Genomic DNA, 23,642 nt, shown 5'->3' with positions numbered 1-23,642 from the left:
GCGTTAGCTCAAAATGTGGGGTGCATCATGAAGTTGGAGGTATCTGCTCATCACACCACAGGCAACTGAGCAGCAAGTTTGTTCTTGAAGGGAGTACGGAGAGCGCCCCCTGCAGGGCCACCCCTGCACTCTCAAGACCCGCTTCTCCATGGGGAAGAAGGGATCATTTCCTCATGGTCGGTCGGCCTCCTGCTCTTGAGGGGACTTGGAAGTGGGGTGAAGGGAGCTCCCACAGCTGCCCCTGGCCTCTGGCATGAGCAGTGCTCCCTGCCTGCGGCCTCCCCCAGCCGCCATCTGGTCTTGCCCTCTGCCATGGCCTCCACTGACCAACATTCCCTGGGTCCAATCACATCCGTGGGAAGGCATCTGCTTAGTAAGTGCTCACTAAACTGAGATTAGTCGTAACAAGGTGGGGTGTGGGGAAAGCAGGACTGGGCAGGGGAATATCACCAGGGGACTTCTAAAAGATGGAGGTTGGGTAACACCTCCGCGGTCACCAGCTTCCGGTTAGGTAACTGGTCACCTCTGCCACAAGCAAGGGTAGAGCTAGAATTTGAACATGGCGCTCAAGGTGACCAACTTGGGCCAGTTTCATCATTGAGAGTCCTGCATCCTCAGAAACCTCAATCCCTGAAAAACTGTGACAAACTGTGACAGTGGGCCACCATGGCAGTCTCAGAATGCCCCGCCCTTCAGCTGCATCCCTCGGTGCTGGTGCACCATGGGTCGGTACTGCCCCCCTAGAATGTGGGGAACAGGGGTTGGGGACACATAGAGCCACCATCCTGGACATTTCCAAGCCCAAGGTCTGGGTCTGGTCTCCTCGGGATCTGGTCTCGGGCCCTGAGCTGCCTTGGTCTCCTCATCTGTGGGGTAGATTTAAAGAAGGCCAGGTGAGAGGCGGTGTGCGGACTCTCCCAGGGGCACAACACTACCCCTGGCACTTAGTAGGCGTCCAGTACGTGCTGCCCCTCCTTATTTACTCCCAGTTCTTGTAAATATTAATTCCCCTTTTTACTTCTTTGCTTGGATCTCCAGCGCCTACAACGCCTTCTCCCACAAGCCTCTTCTTGGGTCCCCTCCGGTCCCCTTCCTAAGCAGAGTCAGGGGACCGTTCAGACTGAGGCCCCTTCACCCCGGTTGGGGCCTCCCGAGAGAGGCTCAGAGCCGTCGCCCTCCTCGCCTGAGCTGGAACAAGGAGCCCACAGCAGGGGGAGGTCGGAGCCAGGCCAGAGAGCTTCCCTCTCGGGGAAGCCCAGAGTGCCATCCAGAGTCCTGCCTCCCTGGAAGCCAACCCGGCTCCCAGGCTTGGGCAGGAAGGAGGACATCTGCTCCCACACAGGCGCAGGAGGGACTGGAACTGGAGGAAACATGTGTCCTCCCCGTGGGGGGCCTGGGAGTTGGCTGGGAAGCGCCTGCCCGAGTCCAGGCCCAGAGAAGAAAGGCCAGAAAGAGTGGCCAGCTAGTATGGCCGCCTCCTCTTTCTGTGCTGCATGGGGGCTCCCTGTCCCAGGGCATGTGACAGCCCTGGTGGCTGGTCCTGTCCTGTGCTGGGTCTCCCCTGTGGAGCGTGGCAGCTCCATACTGCAGTGGTCTCAGTCTCACAGATAAAAAAATGGAAATTCAGAGAGGCCCGGCCTCAGCCCAGGGTCCCACGGCCAGGGAGGACACACTGGCCTTTGAAGGCAGGACTTATCAGACTTCACAGGCCTCAGAGAGGTGACCAGGCCCCACCCAGAAAGGAGGCACCAGGGTGTCCTGGGAAGGGTCCCTCCTGCCTGTCCGTGCCTGGTCCCCACTGGCCACTGCAGCCCTTCCTGTTCCCGCCCAGTGGTCTGCAGCTCACATTTCCCCAACGAGTCCACAGACTGCCCAAGTCCTGCCACCTTGTCTCCTCATTCGAGGGCCACTGGCACCTGGGAGCGTCCAGGGTGTATCTGCTTCATGCACAATGGAATCCTGGGGCTGATGGCCATATCTCCACAAAATGGCAGTTTTCCGATGTCCCCAGGATTCTTAAGACACTGCATTTAGAGTTTTTGGGTTCTGGGAAATGCCCTTTTCTAGTCTGTAAAATGGGTGTGCACAACACTGAGCTACCGATGGCAAGAGCCGGCTGGGACCTTGCCTGGGTGGCTATTCATGTGTCCCTGGCAGCAACTCCTCCAACGCCATCTGTTTCCTGATCTAGCTCAGAGTACCCAGGGTGAGTCCTAGGAGTGGGGAGCAGGCTGGGGAGACCCTCAGGCTGGGCGAGGGGACAATGCACGTGGGGGGATGACCCACGGGCTGGACCCTCCTTGCTCCCACGCCCCGAGCTGGCCAGCCCTCAGGGGCACCTCGGGATGGGCCCAGGCTTGGGTCTCTCTCGTCTCTTGTCTGCCTGCCGCCAGCAACGGTGGCAGTAACTAGCGGGTTGTACCCACACACAATTTATTTTTCAGATATAGAAAGTGAGAAGTGGGGGGGCCGAGGGTGTGCAGCGAGGGGGAGGCTCGTGAGAATGGGGAGCCCTTCTGCTGAGGAGGCGCTGGCTTCCCAGGCACCGCTGGACATGTGACAGCGCACTTAAACCTCAGGAAGTCCTCTCTCGTGGAGAGTGCCATGGTCACCATGCCCAGGTGGCTTGCAGTGATGCTGAAACCGAGAGGTGAAGCCAATTGCTTGAGGTCACTCAGTGACGAAGTCCAGATGCTGGGATTCAAACCCAGACCTTTAAGCCCACGGCCTCTGGGACCCACCGTATCTCCAGATGGAGGCCTGTGATCCCAGGGACTCTGGGGGCTGGGGCAGGAGACTGGCAAACTCTAGGCTGGCCTGGGCAACTTAGACCCTGCCTCAAAATTAAAAATAGAAAGGGGCTGGCGATGTAGCTCAGTGGTAGAGCACCCCTGGGTTTAGGCACCCCAGTATGCCCCTTGGCATCCCCAAGAATCTAGCCAAGGTAGGAAAATGGTAAGAAGAGGCCAGACCAGAGTGCCAGGTACACACCACCCCGGAGGGCCCTGAATCTCTCACCCACTGCAGATGGGGGGCTGGAGTCCTCTGGGGGAGCAGGTGCCTTGCACATAGCAGGACAGCTGCTCCCTGGGATGCTGGTCGCAGGAGGGACTAAGCAAACTGAGCCAACAAATGACGTCACTGCTTCTGTGTCCCAACGTATAAACCCCTCTCCCTGTGACCACTGGGGCAGAACCCAGGATGTCAGAACCCGGGGTGACTGAAGGGACGAAGCACTGAGGGGGACAGCGGTCATGACCTGGTGAGGCACCTTGTGCACGGAGGCGCTCCTGTCCAGCCCGGCGCCCCTGGGCCTTCCCCGGGAGCATTTTCAGTAGCCCCCGTCTTGCACACCGCCTTCTGGTGTCTTCTTTGGCCTCTCAGCGATCTTTCCTGCTGCCTGGGCACAGCTGGGCCGTGGGCCAGACAAGTGGGGACATGGGGACCATTGTTCTCAGCTTTGGACTGGAGGGGACCCGCAGGGCTGGACAGGGAGGGATAGATCTAGTGGCGTTTCCATTCAGGGGTCAGTTAGTCACCACCGCTGGTGGCTGGCTGGAAAGGAATGACTCAGGGACAAGGCACAGGCTCCCACGAGCTGGAGGGGGAGTCAGGCAGCCGGCGGTGGTGCTTCAGACGGGGAGCTGTGAGGTGTCCTGTTGAGGTAGGGCAGAGTGCTCCAAGGGGTGGACCTTGAAGTTGGAGCCTGTGGGTTTCTGTCCCAGCTGCAGGCCGGGCTAACAATGTCACCGGGAGTGAGTGACTCAGCCTCCCCCTCAGTTTCCCTGACTGCACCATGGCAGGATCAAGAGAAGTGGAGCTCGAACAGGCAGCTCGGGGCCCGGCTCATGGACCAGCCTGCAAAGCTCCCTGCTGTCCCCTGGTACCGATGGCAAAGCCAAGCACGGAGCAGGGAAGGGATTCGCCCAGGACCCACTTCTACCGCTGTTCCCTTACGCACTGCCATGAACACAACATGTCAGGGCAGTGGTCAGTCATGACAGCGAGGGGTCCACCCCAGGATCTAGCTGGGAGTGATGGTGCATGCTGTAACCTCAGCAGCTTGGGAGGCTGAGGCAGGAGGATCACAAGGTCAAAGCCAGCCTAAATCCACTTAGCAAGGCTATGAGCAACCTCGTGTAGACCCTGTCTCAAAATAAAAAATAAAAAGGGCTGGGGATGTGGCACAGTGGTTAAACACCCCTGGGTCCAATCCCTGGTACAAAAGAAAAAAGAGAGAGAGAGAGGAAGGCAGGGAGGGAGAGAGGGAGGGAGGGAGGAAGGAAAGAGTTAGCAAGAGAGCCAGGCCTGCTGGCACACACTGTAGGTCCCAAGTACTTGGGAGGCTGAGGCAGGAGGATCACAAGTTTGAGGTCAGCATTAGGCAACTCAGTGAGATCCTGTCTCAAAATAAAAAAACAAACAAAAAGGGCTAGGGACATAGCTCAGGGGCGGAGTGCCCCGAGTCCAACTCCCAGTACAGGGGGAAAAAGAGACTGAGTGGTAGCAGATGACCACCCGACAGGAGGCCAGAGCAGTGGTCAGGCCGCACCCGGCTGTGGCGGGCACCTCTTCCTTCCCTTCAGCTCCTTCACTCCTTCCAAATGACCCTGCTAGGTAAGGAGCATCCAGTCCGCCTTCATGGGACAGGTGCACCAAAGCCTGGCCTACAAACCAGGCCTCCCGAGTCCTGGACCAGGGTGGGCGGCAGGAGGAGCTCTGGGAGGACCTCTGAGAGCTCGAGGCAGCGAGACAGCGCTGGGTGGCCACTGCCCCACGTCCAGGCCTGGGTGCCCGCGGGGATCGCCTGGGGAGCATGTTCACGAGCCCCCTTGGGGGACCAGGGTCCAACTTCTCTTTTCCAAAGTGTGTCCGTCTCCTTGCCCGCTGGGGGTCTCTGGGCAGCCCAGAGCCTGCTGATCCCGTGGGACTGCAGACCACAGAGGCATAAAGTGGGACACAGCGGCGGGGGCTTGTCTGCTCCGCAGAAGGGCCCCCCCCCCTCCGCTTTGTTCGGCTTCCCTGGGCTCCTCCTGGCTCTGCCTGCTCCAACCCCAGCCCCGCTTACTCACAAAGGCGGATGGCTGTGGTTTAAAAGGAACGCGGGTCTCTGTCACGCTCTGAGCTCACTCCACTTTGGAAACAGCAGGGAAGACTTTGGTACCAAGTTGCTCTAATGAAGACCACATCCCGTCTCGGGGACCAGAGGGGGACCTGTCTCTATCCATCTCAACTCTGATAGGCGGTGTGCCCCGCAGGTGTCTGTCCTCTCACGGTTTCACATTTTCACTTCCATCCCTGGATCTCACTCTTCTAGAGTTTTCAGAAGTTTGGGGAGGGAACACGATGCAGGGGGGTGGCTGGGGAGAGGGAGTGGGGTGACAGTTTTGTTTTCTAGCTATCTTTTTACTCTTGATTCTGTTTTGTCCCCCCCCCAATTTTTTATTATAGTAAAGCATGCAACATAAACTTCACCACCCTAACCATTTTTAAAAAATATCTATTTTTAGTTGTAGTTGGACACTCACCGTTATTTAATTTATTTACTTTTATGTGATGCTGAGGATTGAACCCGGTCCCGCTCGTGCTAGGTGACCGCTCTACCGCTGAGCCCCAGCCCCAGCCCCAGCCCCAGCCCCCACCCTAACCATTTTTCAACGTACATTATTGGCACACTGCACCCGCACAGCTCCCCCAGCTCCAGAACGCTCATCCTGTAGAACTCAGACTCTGCACCAGTTAAATACCACCGCCCCTTGCTGCCTCTCCCCACCATCGGCAGTCCCCTGCTGTTGCTCTGCTTATCCACCATTTGGGTATCCTCTGGACAAATGTCTAGTCAAGTCCTTTCCCTATTTTTGAGTCTTTTGTTGTTGTTGAGCTTTTGGAGTTCTCGACGTTCGCTGGATATTAACCTCTTATCAGATATATGACTCGCAAGTATTTTTTCCTGTTCTGCCCTGTTGCGGTTGGTAATGTCCTTGGATGCAGGAAATTTTTAAAGTTTCATGCAGCCCAATATGCCTTTTTTTTTTTTTTTTTTGGATTGGGGATTGAACCCAGGAGCACTCAACCCCTGAGCCACATCCCAGCCCTTTTTTGGTATTTTATTTAGAGACAGGGTCTCACTGAGTTGCTTAAGGTCTCACTAAGTTGCTGAGGCTGGCTTTGAACTCTTGATCCTCCCGCCTCAGCCTCTTGAGCTGCTGGGATTACAGGTGTGCACCACCACACCAGGCCCAATTTTTCCCGTTTAGTTCTTTTGGGGGCCTCTACCTTCGATGTCACACCAAGAAATCATTGCCAAATCTGGTGTCATGAAGCTTTTGCACTGTTTCAAGTCTTTAGTTCTAGGTCGTACATTTGGATCTTTGATCCATTCTGAGTTCATTCTGACCCAGTTGGCCTTCAGTGTCTGTGAGTTCCGTGACCCCGGATTCATCCAATTACTGATCAAAAATATTAAAAACAGGGGCTGGGGTTGTGGCTCAGTGGTAGGGTGCTTGCCTGGCATGTGTGAGGCACTGGGTTCAATCCTCAGCACTGCATATAAATAAATAAAGGTATCGTGTCCGTCTACAACTAAAAAGAAAATACTTTTTAAAAAAATACTAAAAACAGGGCTGGAGGTGTGCCCTGGGTTCCATCCACAGAACTGCAAAAACCAAACAAACCAACAAAACAAACAAACACACACACACTCTCTCTCTCTCTCTCTCTCTCTCTCTCTCTCTCTCTCTCTCACACACACACACACACACACACACACACACACAAAATGAACCCTGCATCCATGCTGACATTTCCCTTGTTGTTATCCCCTAGACAACACAGTATGATAGTATTACACGGCATTTACATTGCCTTTGGTATTATAAATAATCTAGAGGTGACAAACCATGAAAGTATGAGTACAGGTTATGTGCAAATACTATGTCATTTTAAAAAATTGAGCACCGGGAGGCTGTGAAATGTTGGGGGTGGGCTGCAGCCAACCCCCTGGATCCCAAGGGGCCACTGCTAGGTGAGGAGGACCCAGCTTCATTCTTTTCCTCATGGAAATCGTTTTCCCAGCAGTATGGGTGGACTGTCCTTCTGCCTTCAAATAGTCCTGCAACTCTTCCTTGCCCCCAATCACTCGACATGTGGGAAGGTTACATTCCGGACCGTGCCCAAGTCCATTGGTCCAGATGTCTGTCTTTATGTCAGAGCAACATTGTTTTGATTATTGCTTGCTATTGATTTTTTAGATTTTTTATTTGTTCTTTTTAGTCCTTCATGACATAGGATGTGTTTTGACATACCACACACACCTGCAGTAACTTCCCGTTGGTTTGGTTGCACATGCGGTGGAGTTACACTGGTCGTGTATCCATATATGAACATAGGAAAGTTATGTCTAGTTCATTCTACTGTCTTTCCTATTCCCATACCCCCTCTCTTCCCTTCATTCCCCTTTGTCTAATCCACTGAACTTCTATTCTTCCCTCTCCTACTCCTACCACTTATTGTGCATTAGCATCCACATATCAGAGAGAACATTCAGCCTTTGGTTTTCAGGGTTTGGCTTATTTCACTTAGCATGACACTCTCCAATTCCATCCTTTTGCTGGCAAATGCTATAATTTCATTTTTCTTTATGGCTGAATAATATCTCATCGTGTATATGTACCTCACTTTCTTTATCCATTCATCTATTGAAGGCAGCTATGTTGGTTCCACAGCTTGGCTATTCTTAATCGAGGTGTTGTAAACATTAATGTGGCTGTGTCACTATGCTAGGCTAATTGTAAGTCCTTTGGGTATATGCCGAGGACTGGGATAACTGGGTCAAATGGTTGTTCCATTTCATGTTTCCTGAAGAACCTTCACAATGCTTTCAGAATGGTTGCACCAATTTGCAGTCCCACCAGCAATGTATTGCTACTGAATTTTTTAATCCAATTACACATGATCTGTGATGCCAATTTCTTGACATTTGAGATTTGTTTTATGTAGTACTACATGATATTCATGATAATTTTTGGAAGTATTAGATGCATGCTTGGAAATAATGTGTTGGTGCTGAACCCTATATACGTGGTTTGTTTTTCTGAGTTTGTCTTGGTGGCTTGTTTTTTGGGGGCTTTGTGATTTTGGATTGTGAGCTTATGTTTACTAGGGTTTTATCCTTGAGAGTCCCATGTAGCCTGCTGTGGGTGGGTGTGCAGCCTGGGAGGTAGGGCCCTTGAAGCTGTACAGTGTAGCCCATTCCAGGTTGGTTTTATATTCATTTCTAGATTAAGTTGTTCTGGGACCACCTGAAAAATAAAAATCTACACTTCAGATTTGTCAGGGACGGTCTAGAGTTACAATTCCTCAAAAGAAAATTCTTTTTTATGCTTCCAACAGAGCCAGAGGTGAGACAGGCAGTTTATGTGACATCACCTTTTGCTAAAGGGTGATTCCCTGCCCACCTTTTGCATTCTCACCTGGGGTGGGTCCAGTTGTATCCAGGTATCCTGGTTCTGAACCTGTTGAAGAGGACCCTTGGCCGTGTCCCCATCTCCACAGAGGGGTCACATTCAAGCTCCTTGCTTACCAACATCAGCAGAAGCCAAAACCCTCCCTCTACTCTGGCCCCCACCCCAGTGCTCCCCACTGACCCACCAGGGTACCCAAAGAATCAGCACCTGTTTGTCACTCTGAGGTTTGACTTGTCGATTGGTGGTCCCTGGGGAGTACTTTTTAATGGTCTTGGAAACTCAGTTCATTTGATTTTATCCGGTGTCTTTAATATAGCACGGTTCTGTCTTTAATATGACAGAAGGTTCCTCCCTCACGCTGTAGACCTGGCTGAGCCTCCATCCCCCATCCCCCAGACCCTGTGTCCTCACTTGTCTGATGTGGGTAACTGTCCTCTAGCCCTGCCTCAGTTTACCCTCCGTTCAATGTGATGAAGAGCATGACTTGGGAAGGGGGTGCTGGATATCCGCTCCTAGAGTTTCCCAGTGGCCTTGAGAGCTAAATGTCTACGTCCTTGGTGGCCCTTCTTGGCTGGCTGGGGACCTGTCATCTCACAGCTGAGGTGAACCCATCCATTAGTGCCAACACCTGCTTCCTTGCCTAACCTGATACCCAGCTGTGTTTGAAAACTGGAGAACTCTAAAGGCAAATCCTAAAAACTCTGATCACCAAATCCTAAAATTTCCCAACGTCCCTTGACTCTGGCGATTCCCTGTTGTCCCCACTGCCTCTGTCAGTGTCTGGGCCTCATTTCCCTCATTAGGATCATTTCAAACCTCAGCCCTGAGCAGCCTTTGTCTCCCCCTAGGCCTCTCCCAAGCTCACAGCTTACAGATGCACAGAGCTGGAGTCAGGAGGCCAGGTCCACGCCTCTCCCTTGTGGCTGTCTTTGCAAACCGCTGTGGCTCAGATGTCCTTGTGCCTGGCCTTTTGAAGTGTCTCTGCTCAGAGGCCAGCAGTTGGAACAAAGAGGGTGCAGAATCGGTTCATGATGTTGGTCGGAAGGGGAGAGTTTTGTCCCAGCCTCTCTGAACCCCTCTTCACTCCAGGAGGAGCTGGATCAGGACTGAAAACCCAGTATGTTTCAGCTTTTAGAGAATGACAGAGTAGATTTTGCAAAACTAGTCATCTTCACCTTGCCCCAAACCTAAGCTCCACCCATCACAGACCCTCACCCCAGCACAAGGCCAGGAAGAGGACACATCGAGCGTGGGGCCAGGGTGGGCACAGCCTGGCAAGCACACCCCGTGCACAGCCCACCTGCCTCATCCCGGGAGCTGCGTCCAGCTCTCTACACCTCCCCCCTTGCTCTCCTCAGTGGGCGCTGGTCCTCATCACAGCTTCCGGCTCCTCTGAGAAGTTGCCATGGACACACTCATTAACTCTCAACCAATGAACAGACTCACCGCTGAGTAGAGGCAAGATCTGTGATAGCGCAGTATTGACTCACGTTGGGCTGTACCTGTCTCTGGGGACAGTCCTATGTCCTCAATCTCCAGAGCTTGGGGCTCAGGGCAAACAGACCAGCATGGAGCGAGCAAGGCTTTCCCACTGTGAAGAGGTGGGCCATTTGGGGCAAAGGAACTAACTGATCACTTCGCCTCTCTGCCCTCCTCTGGCTGTGACCTCTGTTCATGACGCATGGGCTGGCTGGGCACTGGGGAGGAATGTGTGCTAAGACAGTGAGGGGCTCACAGTACCTGCAAGGTGTGAGGTGTGAGGGTGTTTTGTGGTGAAGTCCCCACCGAGGGCTTCCTGGGAGCAGATGCTTGGATGAGGAGGTATGGTGGCGAGGAGGAGCGGGTGCCTTGGAGGACCAGCTCTGACCACGGCTGGACTCTGCTCCTCTCTCCTGCCCTGTCAGCACCACCCCTCTGAGTCCCTTGCCACCTGTCTGCCCTGCCTCTGTGATGTATCTGGGAGCAATCTCTGGAGGGACATGCTTCCATTTGGCTTGCTGGCCTGGGGACAGGGCCACTGGCATGTCAAGATAGCTGGACAGGCTGCTAAAGTCCCCTACCTATCTCTCAGCTGCTCCCAGTTTAGTGACAGAGATGACTCAAAGGCAGGTTCTGTGCCAGGTGCTGAGCCCTTTCTACAGCAGAGGGGCAAAGACAGTTCTGCCCTTGGAGGGGCAGGGGCTGGGCCAGATCACAAGGAAGGAGCCAGCGTAGAGCCTGGCATGGGAGCAGTCTTAGGAGAGCACGTGTGGGTGTGGGTGTGGGGGGTGGAGTGGAGACCCCTGCAGGCTGAGGACTTTGCAAGGGATCCTGAGAGCTGTGGGCTCCCTGTTTGAAGGAGGCCTCTAGGCCTCTGGGGCCTGGTGTGGAAGTCGTGGCAAGGTGCAGGCAAGACTGGAGACTGGCAGGGTGCACTGCCAAAGGGGAGGTTCTGGACTGGCGGGATGCAGGGTGGGAGACCCGGAGAGGCCAGACATGGGATTTCACCACCTGGGAGCAGGAAGAGGGCTGAGGGCGGGCAAAGTGACACCTGTGCAGGGCCTGCACCTCAGGAGTTTGCAGGTGGGGTGCCTGGGGCTGCTGCTCTGAGCCCACAGAGGAGAGAGCTGTGTGATCGGCGGGTCACACAGCACCAGAACAAGTGCAAAGGACCCCCATTCCCTGAGCCGTGGGGCAGCTCCTCGCTACCAAACAGGGACGTACCGTGCAGACCACTGGCAAGGGCGACATGCCCTCTCTGAGCTCTGGGCTACCACTCTGCAGGCCCCTTCCTCTCCTGGGTGCTGTGACTGCACCTGGGAGGACAGTGAAGGACCCCACCCTCCCACGTGCCGCCTACTATCCCCAAGGCTGCAAGAAGGGCAGGCGGCCGTGGCCTTCGGAGTCTGGGGCCATGGTGGGAGGGAGGGCACCGGCCTGCCGCGTGCCCAGGCTGCACAGAGGCGGCGCCGGGCCCCGGGATGCCCGGCCCGCGGGGCTACCCACCGCCCGACGCTGCTTCAAAGAAAGAGACAGACGCACCCACCCGGGGCAGGGCCTCGGCTTCGGAATGTGACAATTTATTTGGGGGTAAAAGAGGCTTTTCACTCCCATTTCCTGGCATCGATACAATACTGAAGAGCAGCAGAACAAACACACACGACAGTCACCAGCCGAACCCACCCTCCCCCGCCCGGAACCCACGGAACCGGAACGACAAGACCAACCCACACCGAAAACCAGCCCTTCCCCGCCGGAAGTCCTGGCGGGGAGGAGCGGGCAGGGGCCGCCCGACTTCCGGCTCCTGCCAGTCCTACTACGTTCCCGTCTTGACCGCTGGAGACGACGTTTAGCCAGCTGGGAGCTGGATGGTTGGACCACAGACAAGGCAACACCACTTCATTTTAAAAATGAGCGCGAGAAAAAGAGACAGTGCCCCTCCCCAAATATAGAGCTATATACGTATACTTTATATATATAGAATTCCTTCGTGCACGATTCATTAAATGAGCTTTTCAAAAATTAAAAAAATTATAAGATACATATTTATTTAGGCCTTTGTGTTTTTAAATTAAAACCAACGAAAAGCAATTTGCATCTCTCTGTGCCCAGCAAGGGCAGGCGGGGGCACCTCGCTCCTCTCACCTGGCCTCTGGGGGAGGCCCTCCACCCTCCCGTTCGCCTAACTGATGCTCTGCATACAGTAGGCACTCACTGCTGGAGCACTGACTCCTTTGAGAGGGCGGGAAGGTTGAGAGGAAGGGTCCCCGGCCCTCACCCAACAGTCTCCCTGCTTCTGCATCTTGGGGACTGTCCACCAGGGGGGGCCAGGGAGCCCCTCTCCTGCAGTTTGAGTCCTTAGCTGGGCTAAATTGGGAAGAGATGCAGACAGAAAAAACTAAAACGCTTAAACTTCTTCCTTTTTTCTTTTAAAAAAGTGATTCCTCAAACCATATAAGCCCCAAAGAGGCCACCTTGGGCTAGTGCGTGGGAGCCCAGGAGTGGAACTGACCGGCTGACCAGGTGGGGCTCCATTGTCCAGCACGGACCAAGTGCAAAAAAAAAAAAAAAAAAAAAAAAAAGAACCAACCAAGCAAAAAACCCTCCCAAAACAGAAAAGTGGGGGAAGGGGGTGCATCCTCTCAGAAGGGGCCACAAAGGCTGGCAGCAGCCCAGACCCCCTTAGCTGTTTTTCCCGCAGGCTGATCCTCCAGCTCTGGGCAGGTCCACTGGCCTGGTAATCCCAGGACCACTCAGCTCTGGGATCAGCCGCTGACCTTGTTCTGGAGTGGGTTCCTCACCCCAAAGAAGCAGCTTGGCCTCCTTTGGAATGGGGAGATTCCTCCCACCCTGCCACCTCTCCTGCAGCTGGGAACTTGGTCATCACCTCCTCCTGGATCACAGGAAGGAAGCTCATTTTGACCTTGACCCCTTTGCAGAGTGAGAATGGGACTGTGGGTGGCTGGAGGTCCCAGTGCCAGCAGCCATGAGCACCTCACGTCCTTACACACCACCAGTGCCTTATGCCCAGGTGCCTTTCACACATGGGCATGCTGAGGGTCAGAGCGGAAGTGAGACAGGGACAGGTGCCCACTGTCCAACTCAAACCAGACACCGGATCTCATCTGTTTCCTATGTCGCGTAGGAGGGAAGGGGTGCATTCAAGGGGAGATGACCAATGGCCACCCTCTAGTGAACATAGAGGACAGTGGGCTCTGGGAGTTACTTCACATACAAAAATAAAGCAAACCAGATTGCAACTTTTGCTAGGTAATTAGGCAAATGGAAAAGCAGCAAGGGGTGGAGGAGGGGCCCACGGGAGGCCGATCCGTCCAAGTGTGCGGTCAGGAGTGGGCAGGCTGACTGGGTCTCCTGGGAGAGGGAAGGAGGCCTCAGACCCCATGCCCCCTCAGGCCCTGGAGGGCACCCTCCCAGAGGCAGTGTGTGGGCATGCCCGAGGTGGGGACAAGCTGCGTGGCTTGGAGCTGGGGCAACAGCCTGCCTGTGGAGACGGGCATCCCCATCTCCCGTTACCCCTGTCATAGTCACTGCCTACATCTCGCAGGGAAGAGACTCTTCCTGGCCAGGGGAGCTCAGGAAGTTCCGGTCTCAGGGGTGATAAGAAGGTCCCCACAGGGCGGAACTAGGAACTGCTTGGCCCTATAAGCTGGCAAAGGAATGGAGAGGAGAAGCCACAAGCCTTCCAGGAGAAAACTGCTAAGGAGCCACAGCCACAGAGCACCAGGACCCCATCTCTCCAAAACCTCAGCAGCCTTGGTCTCCATCAGCCGGGCAGCCTGGGCCCTGCTTCTGGCTCGCTCCCTGGGGGCAGCTGTCTTCCTTCCCTTTACTAAGGACGGGTGTGGAAGTGGGCCAGCTCAGCGGAAAGGCTCACCCTCCTGGGGTGGAGGAGGATGGCCGGCCCCAGGGACCACCAGCTTCTCATGGCCACCTCGTCTGTGCAATGCCGCATCACTACGTTCTCTTTAAATATCTTTCTCCCCCCACCCCACTCCCTTAGGAACCCCATGATAGTTTTTTCTATTTCTTTTTTTCTTTTTTTTCTTTTTTCTTCATTTTTTGAAAAACTAATTCTTTCACTTTCCTGTCATAAAATCACCTCTGAAAACACAACTTCCTTACAAAAAAGGTCACGAATTACACAGATTCTCAGGAAAACACATTTCCATGGTCTCTGGAAACACCTGTAACTGGCCCAGGTGGTGGCTCACCTGGGGAAGGGCTGGGGGAGTCACCTCTGAAGGCAGAGGAGAAATACCAGCCCTTATTTTGGGGAAAAGCCAATTGGCACTTGGACGGTCGCAGAGCCCAAAGGGCGGGGTGGGGAGGGACTTGGAGTGCTGCCACCTCAGACCCTGTGGGAGCCCCTGTTCTGCACCCCAAGGGTGCGCTGGGGGGGCCATGCTGCAGCCCCCAGCAGGGAGATTCAGAAGAGTGTCCTCCCAAGGGACCAAGGAGCTTGCTCAGTATCTGACGGGCTCCCCTCCTGCCTCTTGCCATCTTGCTTCCGAGCAAGGTACCAAGGGCGTCACATAGAGGGACCCAGTTTAAGCCACATGCAGAAATTGCCATCCACATCCACCTTCGTCCCTGGCAGTGGCCAAGAGTGGGCTGCCAGGGGCCCCCAGCCTCACCCCAGGGGACAATACCCTTGTTCTCCGGAACACAGGCTCCTCTGCAGTCTCCGGTCCCTGCAGTCCACTCTCCCAGTGCCTGGCCTAAAGCTGGGGCTTTGGTCTCTGGCATAGGTGCCTGGCTCCCTGGCAGCAGGGGCAACAGACGCTGCCTAGGAGCCCCGAGGCCCCCGCTGCTCCGAGCAGGCTGGGCTGAGAGAAAGCCTCAGCGTCAGAAGCAGAGGGCGGGGAGAAGCGGGAGGCCCTCGCAGCTCTCCAGGCCCCCCTCCCCCAACCTGGAGGAGGGTGAGGCTGAAGTGGGGCTCCCCATGTTCGCCCACAGTTCCCACCATGCCAGGTCTGCAGTGAAGGCCCAGCTGGCCGGGCTGACCACCCCAAAGAGAAGGGTCTGGGCTCGGTGACCCTAGCACACTGGGCAGGGAGAAGCCGGGCAAGGGCACAATACACTGCCCAGACACGACTATTCCAGGCCCGAAGAAAGGGAAGGACCAGGCCTTCAGGGACCCTGTTCTGAGGAGCTGCAAAGGGTGCCGCAGGGAGGGCCCATGGCCCAGCACCCGATGCCCACATGGACCCTCGTACACACACGCCAACGGGCAGATGCACACTCAACCGAACCTTCCACAGCAGGTTCTTGTAGCACCTTTGGTCAAGAACTGAAGGGGCCTTTAGATGCCAGGAGGCTGTGGCAGGGTGCACTCTACCAGCTCCTCCCGCCTTCAAGACAGGGATGGGAAGCGGACACAGTGGGGCACAAGGGGCCTGCTTGGGCCTGGTCCAGAAGCAGGCAGTGAGGCCCGGCCTCTGGCCCAGCTGCTGTGCCCTCACTAGTGGAGCGGGAGGGGCCCATCTGGTCTCCTCCTTCACTGTCTGGGGCTTTGCCAAACGGGCAGGGAGCCATCCCTGCCCCCTCCTGCTAGGCATCTGCAGGAAGAAAAGGGACCATGCCCACCCTGGGTGGGGGTCTCCGAGGGACCTGCAGCTGCTGGGTTAGCACCGAGGTCAGACGCTGTACACGAGCAAGAAGCAAGCAGAGGGGAGATGGAGCGGGATGTAGATAGGGCAGGTGGCCAGGCCTGGGGCTCCTAGAAGCCCAGCAGGCCCACTGCACACAGGTAGGGGCAGTACCAAGAGACAAGCGCGTGCCCTGTCCCAGACTTGACCTAACCCAGACTGCCCCGCCCACTGGCCTCTGGGAGGCCAACTGCCCAACCCCATCCCTGGGTCAGCACGGAGCCATTTGAGACAAGCAAAGCACAGGCAGACGGATCTGAGGGCAGGGGTAGGGCAGGAGCACAGGTGTGACTTCAGGCAGGAGGCCCCCCTGCCCTCCTCCTTGGGGGGCCCTTCACTTGCTCACCACACTGCTGCCACCTCCGGCCACAGCGCCTGCTACCCCAGCAGCCACCTTCTCGAAATCCTCAGGGTTGCAGAATTCCTTGATAGTGACCGTCAGGAGGTTGCTGGTGACATCGGTGACAACCACATTGGAGCAGGGTGACATCTCAGGACGCCAATCCCCAGCCTCAGGCTCAGAGGCAGCACTGGAAGGCTCTGGGGCCACTGGAAGTGCCTGGGTGGCGGCAGCAGTGACATCAGGAGGTGCCCGCTTGCTGGTGGCTGCCGACTCCGGGGGAATGGACAGGTCGAGCACCTCTGGCTCGGGCCAGGTGGGGGCGGGGGAGCTCATGGTCTCAGGGAGCAGCTTGGGGGGCGTATCATCAGGGTCAGAGGACTGCAGTGTGGGCGAGGGGCAGCCCGAGGAGCTGGAGCTGTGAGCATCGTAGGGGGCAGCAGGGTTGGCCAGGAGCAGCCCCTGGCCGGGGGCGGCGGGGCCGTCGGCTTTGCCGGCAGGCGGGGGGGACAGAGGGGCAGGCGGGGGCTTGTACAGTGAGAAGGTGCCGAACTTCATGTGGCGGATCTGGGTGCGCAGGACGCTCTCGCTGAACTTCTTACTCTTGCCTATGACGCGGTTCCTCGATGGGACTTTGGGACGGGCAAGTGCCCCCGCGCCCTGCGCGGCAGCCCCTGCGCCAGGGCCTTTGTCGATCACCTTCAGGTTGAGGATGATGCGATTCCGTTTGGGCTCGCGGGGCTTCACCTTGCGATTGATGATCCGCACGGTTTCGGAGAAGGGCGAGATGGGTGGGCGCAGGCCAGGGCTGCCTCCTTGGGGGTCTGGGCGGGGCAGGGGGCGGCGGGACATGCGGTGGCAGCGGCGGATGTCCTTCTTGAGCCGGTGCACAGCTGCGCTGGAGTGCAGCTTGGGCGAGGAGGCGCTGGCGCTCGGCTTGACAGAGAAATGCACATCACTGATGCGGAGGGCCTCTGCCTGCGCCCGGGCCTGCGGGCAGAGGGGCGTGGATGGGACCTCAGGGCCCGCTGACCTCCCACACCCTGCACAGCCAGCCCTGAGCACGGTCTCAGGAAACCAGCTGAGAGCAGGCAGAGAACACTGGTACTTATGACCCTTACTCAGAACAGGAGACAAGTCCAGGAGGGGACTCCACTTGCCTAAGGTGACCTACAGTCTTGCTGGCCCCGCCTTCATGGCTCCGCTGAGGGCCACCCTGTCAACAATCACGACCCTTGGGGGGGGGGGGCGCCAGTTCTTACAATTCTCAGTGACATGAAAGAGGGGCAGGTCCTCCCTGCTCCCCTGGCACCTCAGTCCTGCTGATGCATTTGTACTGTCCCCAGGTTCCCATTCTCTTGCCTTTGATTGGCCAACTCCAGCCCCATTCCCCCCTCCCCCAGGCCTGGCTTAGAATGAGCTGGAGTGCGGCAGAGGACTGTGGGCAGCCAGGAGAACTCCCAGGCTCCTGGACCCAGCTGTCCTCCCAGGTATGGAATCTCTCCAAAGCCCCAGGGCTCTGCAGTGGATCTGCCACCTCAAGGGAGGTCCAATAGGACCCTTGAGAAACCCAGCTCTTAGTCCAACCCATCTACTGTCAGAGGACACCAAATGGAGAGTGAGCAAGGGACTCCCAAAGCCATATAAGCTGTCCCTGGTGGCCTGTCCTTCCTTTGCTAAGAAAGATACTAAAGAGTCAAGGCCAGGGACTGGGGTCGTGGCTCAGGGGTAGAGCATTTGCCTAGCCTGTGTGAGACACTGCATATAAATAAATGAATAAAATAAAGGTCCATTAACAACTGAAAAAATATTTTTTTTTAAAAAAAGAGTCAAGGCCAGCTGCTCAGGTCTGCAGTGACAAAAAACAGGGCACCATCCTCTCAATGAGGGCTGGGCGCACAGCAGCAGGGGGCGGGGCAGCACAGGGGGCGGGGCAGCGCAGGGAGTGGGAGGGCAGGTGAGAAGACAACCCCCCACCTGAAGGAGGTATCATCAAGCCGGGCCCTGAAGCCTAAGAGGAGAGCACCATGGTCTTACTGAGTACTCAGGGTGCCCAAGCAGATCCACAGTGAGGGTGGCCCCGAGAAGACAGGGACACAGGGTAGAGGCAGAGAGGCTATGGGCCCACTCCAGGGAGTGACAGAATTCAGAGTGTACCAGGGCTGGCAGCCATGGATGGGGACAGAGAACTTAGGCAATGACTGCCTGGATGCGGGTGGGAGCAGAGAGGTAGGTCACATCCCCACAATCAGGGTGACCCTAAGGTGGGGCTGTGTTCCAGGGTCTTGCCACCTCCCACTCCCCACAGCGTGGAGGCTCAGCCTCCCAGGGAGGTAACCGTGTGTCCTGACAGGACTAGACTAACCATGACCTTCCAGCTGACCAAGAGTGGCTCAGAACATGACCCTCACACCCCAGGGCGCAGAAGTACACTTCAGCTCTATCTGGTCTCCCCACCCAATTTGGGGCCTCCTGGGGCTGCCTGCTCAACAATTCCTCTGGCCACCAGGTGGCAGCACACAAGGCCAATGCCACCAGCTCCCACTGCTCCCAGCCAGCTGAGCTCCCCAGGGATCCGACCACTCACACCCCTTCCCAGACAAAGGCAGAGAGAAGCTTTCTGCTGGCAAACAGGGTCTTAGCTGCGAGAACATCCCCATGGAGCTTAGGGGGTCTCCGCTCTTTCTCACCCTCAGGGGACTGGTGCTTCTCCCTGTGTCCTGCCCAATCCCAGACCCGAGTCCAGCAGTGATGCAGGGGAGCGGCAGAGCATGGGTAAACTGCAGATGCAGGAGGAACCCCCAGTCTCATTTTTCCTGTCTGTACAATCACGACAGGCCCCACCCCAGGGGCACTCCTGGGGTACCTCATGGTGTACAGCACCTGCTCGGCACAGGCCTGGATGCAACAAGCACTCAATTCATTTGTCCATGGGTGCTGAGTCAGTGAGCAAGCATCTCCTTCTAAGGCATGCTTTCCAAATTTTCTACCAGAAACATTTCTTACTTTATAATTTTTAAATATCTTTATAAAATACTGAATACAAGTCTATCTGCCTGGTGAGTTAAAAGTGACCACTGCCAACATGCTTCTGGCCCCGGGGGGGGGGGGGGGGGGTGGTGTGTGGCAGCCCTGGCTGAGGGGTTAGAAACTCTCTAATGTGTTATTTAACTTAACCTCTTGGGTCTGTCTTCTCAGGTATGAAATGGGGACAATGGAGCCTATTGCAGGCTCCTGCTCCCTACAGAGTGGTTCCTGGCAGAAAGTGCTGTTTGGGTGTAATCTGATGACTGTCAAGGCTCCCAGCACATCCCAGCAGTGGGCCCGGTTCCAGCTGCCTCCACAGCCCCTCACAGGTATCTTTATCACTCTTGTGCTACCTGTTTTGTAAGATCTAGATCAAAGTGCTACTGTCTGCCTCTGCACCCAGAGTGCGTCCGCCTGCTCCCTTTAATCTGACATGTACTCAAGGAAGAAAAAGGATGAGGTCAGCCATGACTACAAGGATCTCAGGTGGGTTGTTCCCCTTCTCTGGGCCTTGACTTTTTCATCTGTAAATGCGGATAAAAATACTCCCCACTTCACAAGGTTGTTGAAAAAATTAAAACAATTCATGCACAGGGTTCAGCACTGTTAGGCCCATAGGCAGCTCAGGGAAAAAGAACCTGAAGTAAAAGGCACTTGGTGAACCCATGCTCAGGGCCATGACTCGCTTCGCCGCTAGAGGGCGCTCCGACCGCGCCGAGAGGCTGTCAGCCCACCAGCCTTCCAGCTGCTCCGCCCCATCCCTCCCACCGAGAAGCATCAGGGTTAAGGCTGCTCCAGGGATCCCCTAAGATACGCTGCAGGGGGGGGGCGGGGGTTACAGAATACGGAATTTTGGAAACCCATATTTTTTCCACTTCTGCTTTAAGTTCAAAACAAACCCCTACACACGCAGTCCTTTGGCTGAGCGTACGCGGGGGTGGGGGGGTGGGGGGGGGTGGAGGAGTGGGCTGGACAAGACCATCCCACCCTCCCTGGGCTTTGAGCCTTTTGGACAAACTGGAGACTCTTGAGATTCTGCAGCCCCTTCTCTGAAAAAAGCCCTCCCTATCCTTTTGGTGCCAAACGTCACAAAATAACTGGCTCCGAGGAGGGAAGAGGCCCTGAGATATCCTCAGCCCCACAGGGAGACTGCAGTGCTCCAGTGAGTTCTACCTGCAGCTCTGCCGGCCACCTGGCCACCTCAGGTGGTCTTACCCTCCTTCTCCCAGACTCTTCTTCCTCACCAAATAATACAAAAGCCCCATCCCCAGGAAGGCTTCCTCTGGAAGTTCATCCCTTCCCTGCCAGGGCCAGCGGGCTAGGCTTCACCGCGCCCCGCCCCACCCCATCCTCTAAGAACCTGAATAAACAGGTTGGGGGCATCATCGGAGGTTCAGCACCTCGCCCACCCCAGCCAGTGGTCCAGCTTGATAACACTCAAGCCAAGTGATTTAAGGTCAAGTTCAAATCGAGCTCAAAAGTGAGGAAGGGAGAGAGGCAAAGTAAATCCTGAAAGGTGGGGAGGGGGAGGTAGGCAGGTGGCTTCCAAAGTGCCCCTCCTGGTGCCCCTCCAGAATGTGGCCCCTGCTCACTCTCCCCCTGGGCTCCACCTCCCCCAAGCTCCCAAGGCTGGCGGAGGTGAGGGATCTCCTGGCAAAATAGCCTCCCTGCCACCCCCTCCTGCCACCTGCCACATCCAGTTCCTTCCAGGAGCCCCGCAGGCCCCTCAGACCCTGGCTTCGTCATCTGGGATTATCCCTACTCGCAGGCCCCTTGCTGGAACTGACCCCGGCCTGCTGCCAGGGGCTTGTCTGGGGTTCGCAACTACCCCCTGCCCAGCTGGGGCCCCTCAGGAAAGGCCCGCCCGCCTGGGCGGTCGCAGATCGGTCCCTCCCCTCCCGGCCCCGCGCAGTGCCGGGGCTGGGGGCCCGAGCGGGGGCTGCTGGGGCTGGGCCAGGTTACCTTCAGGAGGAAAGTTTTAGGTTTGGGTCCCCTCTTCTTGGGTCCATACAGCTCGCGCTCCCTCTCCCTGCGTCGAGAAACGCCAAATGTTAAAAAGAGCCCCTTGGCGGGCCCCCTCCGCGGCCCGCCCGGCTCTCGCGCCTCCCCGCGCGGCGCCCCACGAGCCTCGGCCCCGCCGCGCCTGCCAGCTTCCCAACTCACTTCTGCTCGAAGGCGGCAATGAGCCGCGAGTCCAGGATGTTCTCCTCGGGCTCCCAAGTGCTGTACCTGCCGAGTCACGCACGCACAAAATCCAAATGAAACCACAGAGGCAGGGCACGCCGCGAGGAGCTCCGCGACACCCTCCTCCCCAGGCCGGGGGCCCGCTGCCGCCCCTCCCCCACGCCCCGGGCCCCGCCGCACTCACTTGATCGCCCACCCCTTCCATTTCACCAGGTACTCGATGCGTCCCTGAAAAACAGAAAGGAAAAAGGAGGGTGTGGGGGTGGGGAGGATGCGGGGACGCAGGGAGGCGGCGACGCGGGGGTGGCCGAGGGAGCCGGGTTAGCGGGATCGCTTCGCCCCGAGGGCTCCGGCCCCGGGGAGCGGAGGCCGGCTGCGGGCGTAGGCTCACCTTTCGGATCCGCCGTTTGATGATAGACTCGGCCGCGAAGACCCGCTCGCCCACTGCAGACAGCTCCATCTTGCTCAGCAGCACCCACAGCCCATAATACTCCCTGCTCCCGCGGCCGGTGCTGCACCGCTCGCGCACGCGCCGCAGCGCACAGGCCCCGGCGGGCGGGCGCGCGGCGGGGCGCGCGCTCGCGTTCCAGCTGCGGGCCGTCACGTGACCCGCCCGGCTAGCGCGCCGTTGCCAGGACCTCCCCCTCCCCGGGGCGGTTGCTAGGGAAAGTTTGCGCTCGCGGGGCGGGGGCTCGCGTTGGCTCTTAAAGGGCCCTCGCCTGGCGGCGGGAACCCGGGCGGGAGACCAGTGGATGTTTGGCTTGTGACAAGCCCGGTGAGGCGCAGTGCAGTCTTCCACTCCCCTCCACTTCATCTTCCAGGCCTCGGTCGCTATCACCTTCTCCCCTCCATTCAACACCCCCTTGCACGTCTTGCCAGGGGGCGTCTGGAGCCGCGGCGCATCCTCCTGTAGAAGTTTGCAAACAGTTAAATATGATACAGCAGAAATGCATTTGCTGTTGCCTCGCCAGGCCTTGCGGGAATTTCTCTACTCCACCCCCCCACCCGCTCCGTTATCCATTATTTATGTATTCGTGGGTGTGTGGTTTTGTAACCAGTTCAGATGAGTTAAAACAAAAACGCCACCGCAGGAAAGGGGGTGCGGTGGATCGGGCATGGCAGGTCGAGGGAGGCCGAGGTGATCCTGGGCATCCGTTCTCGAGCTGCGGTCTTGGGCAGCACCTGCCTTCATTCACCCAGGGGGCCCTGAACCATGTGGCTGTGGCAGGAGGAGGGAGAAGCTGCGGGGCGAGAAGGTCCCGCACCTCAGATTAGGTCCAGAGCGGGTCATCCTTGGGTCACTTGTCAGAATCCTCCCCAGCGGTCATATCAGTGTTTTCTCATCCCAGGCCGCTTTGCCACGTCACTGGCCTGCCCGCAGTTCCTCTCATGGTTCCGCCATTGCTCTCGGGGACACCAGACCCCAACTTCCCATTTGGGGAGGGGCTGTGGGATCTGGAACGGTCCCCAAATAGACAAAGTAGCCCTAGCCCCACAAAAACCTTTTGTTTTGAAGTTATTTAAGGTTTTTTTTTTTCGTTACAATAGTCTTGTTCTTTGCAAAACAAATATTTAAAAAACATTCAGACAAGGGGGGAAAACCCTGTAACCTCCATAAAACCGTTAACATCTTCAAAAATCTTCCAGCCTCTGTTCACTGCTTATGTAAGCACATGCATACTATATATACATCACATGGATATTCATTGCGGGTATATATGTGTATATGTACGCATGTATAATTTTTAACAAAATAGGATAGTACTGTTTACACTGTTCTGAAATCTGCCTTTTCTCCCTTACTGACATCAATTAGACCTTAAATACTGATATCGCCAATATTTTATTGGTGGGGGGGAAACTGAGATGGGTTGGGGGTGGTCAGAATTGTCTCTTGTTTGCACGACTTGATCATCAGGAAAGATTTTTACATTTCTGTGCTGCATCACCATTGCTTGCTGTTTCAAATCAACCACATCAAAAAACTAGCATTTCATCCCTGTATCCCTGCAAATGTGTTCAAGTACTACCTTGAGAGAACCCCTCCCCCATAAATCCTAATGCGCCAGAGCAACAGCTATTCACTGGCAAGCCCCAAATGAGCATCCAGGTTAAAACAGCGCTGTGCTCTGGGGGCGGGGGCAGCCAGGGTGCAGGGGCAGCTAGGGTGCGGGGAGTGTGAGTTTTGTGAGTGTGTGTGTGTGTGTGTGTGTGTGTGTGTGTGTGCACGTGCCCACAGATGTAGGCTGAGAAGAAGGCAGCAAATGAAGCAGGTAGTTATCAATCCACTGGTCAATTCATTCAGCAGCATTTGTGAGCCCTTATTAAGGATCAGGTTTTATATTAAACCATCAGGAAACAAAGTTGCCTCGGGCTCAGTATGCTAAGTCATGTTGAAAGGCACCTACCATGCAATGTGACTAGTGCTGCAAGAAGGGTGTATTAGTTTCCTGTTGCTGCTGAAACAAAATACAGCAA

The 23,642-nt window shown here is 56.3% G+C and overlaps 1 protein-coding gene across 2 annotated transcripts; it reads right to left on the bottom strand.

The window, feature by feature from the left end:
• Window positions 1–11,503: 11,503 nt before the first annotated feature.
• Cbx6 (chromobox 6) lies at window positions 11,504–21,744 on the bottom strand. Of its 2 annotated transcripts, none has more exons than XM_005322244.4 (5): window positions 21,556–21,744; window positions 21,349–21,392; window positions 21,144–21,209; window positions 20,943–21,009; window positions 11,504–16,889 (listed from the first exon to the last, which is right to left on the bottom strand). In XM_005322244.4, exons 1-5 carry the CDS (start codon window positions 21,622–21,624, stop codon window positions 15,948–15,950), a joined length of 1,188 nt encoding a protein of 395 aa, XP_005322301.1. In that variant the 5' UTR covers window positions 21,625–21,744; the 3' UTR covers window positions 11,504–15,947. The 2 variants fall into 2 exon arrangements, with proteins under 2 accessions (XP_005322301.1, XP_005322300.1); XM_005322243.4 differs by having other exon boundaries at window positions 11,504–16,943; window positions 21,556–21,743.
• Window positions 21,745–23,642: the final 1,898 nt, after the last annotated feature.

The sequence above is a fragment of the Ictidomys tridecemlineatus genome, chromosome 6, assembly GCF_052094955.1.
Source record: "Ictidomys tridecemlineatus isolate mIctTri1 chromosome 6, mIctTri1.hap1, whole genome shotgun sequence".
NCBI lineage: Eukaryota > Metazoa > Chordata > Mammalia > Rodentia > Sciuridae > Ictidomys > Ictidomys tridecemlineatus.
This window is presented reverse-complemented; position numbering and strand designations above follow the sequence as displayed.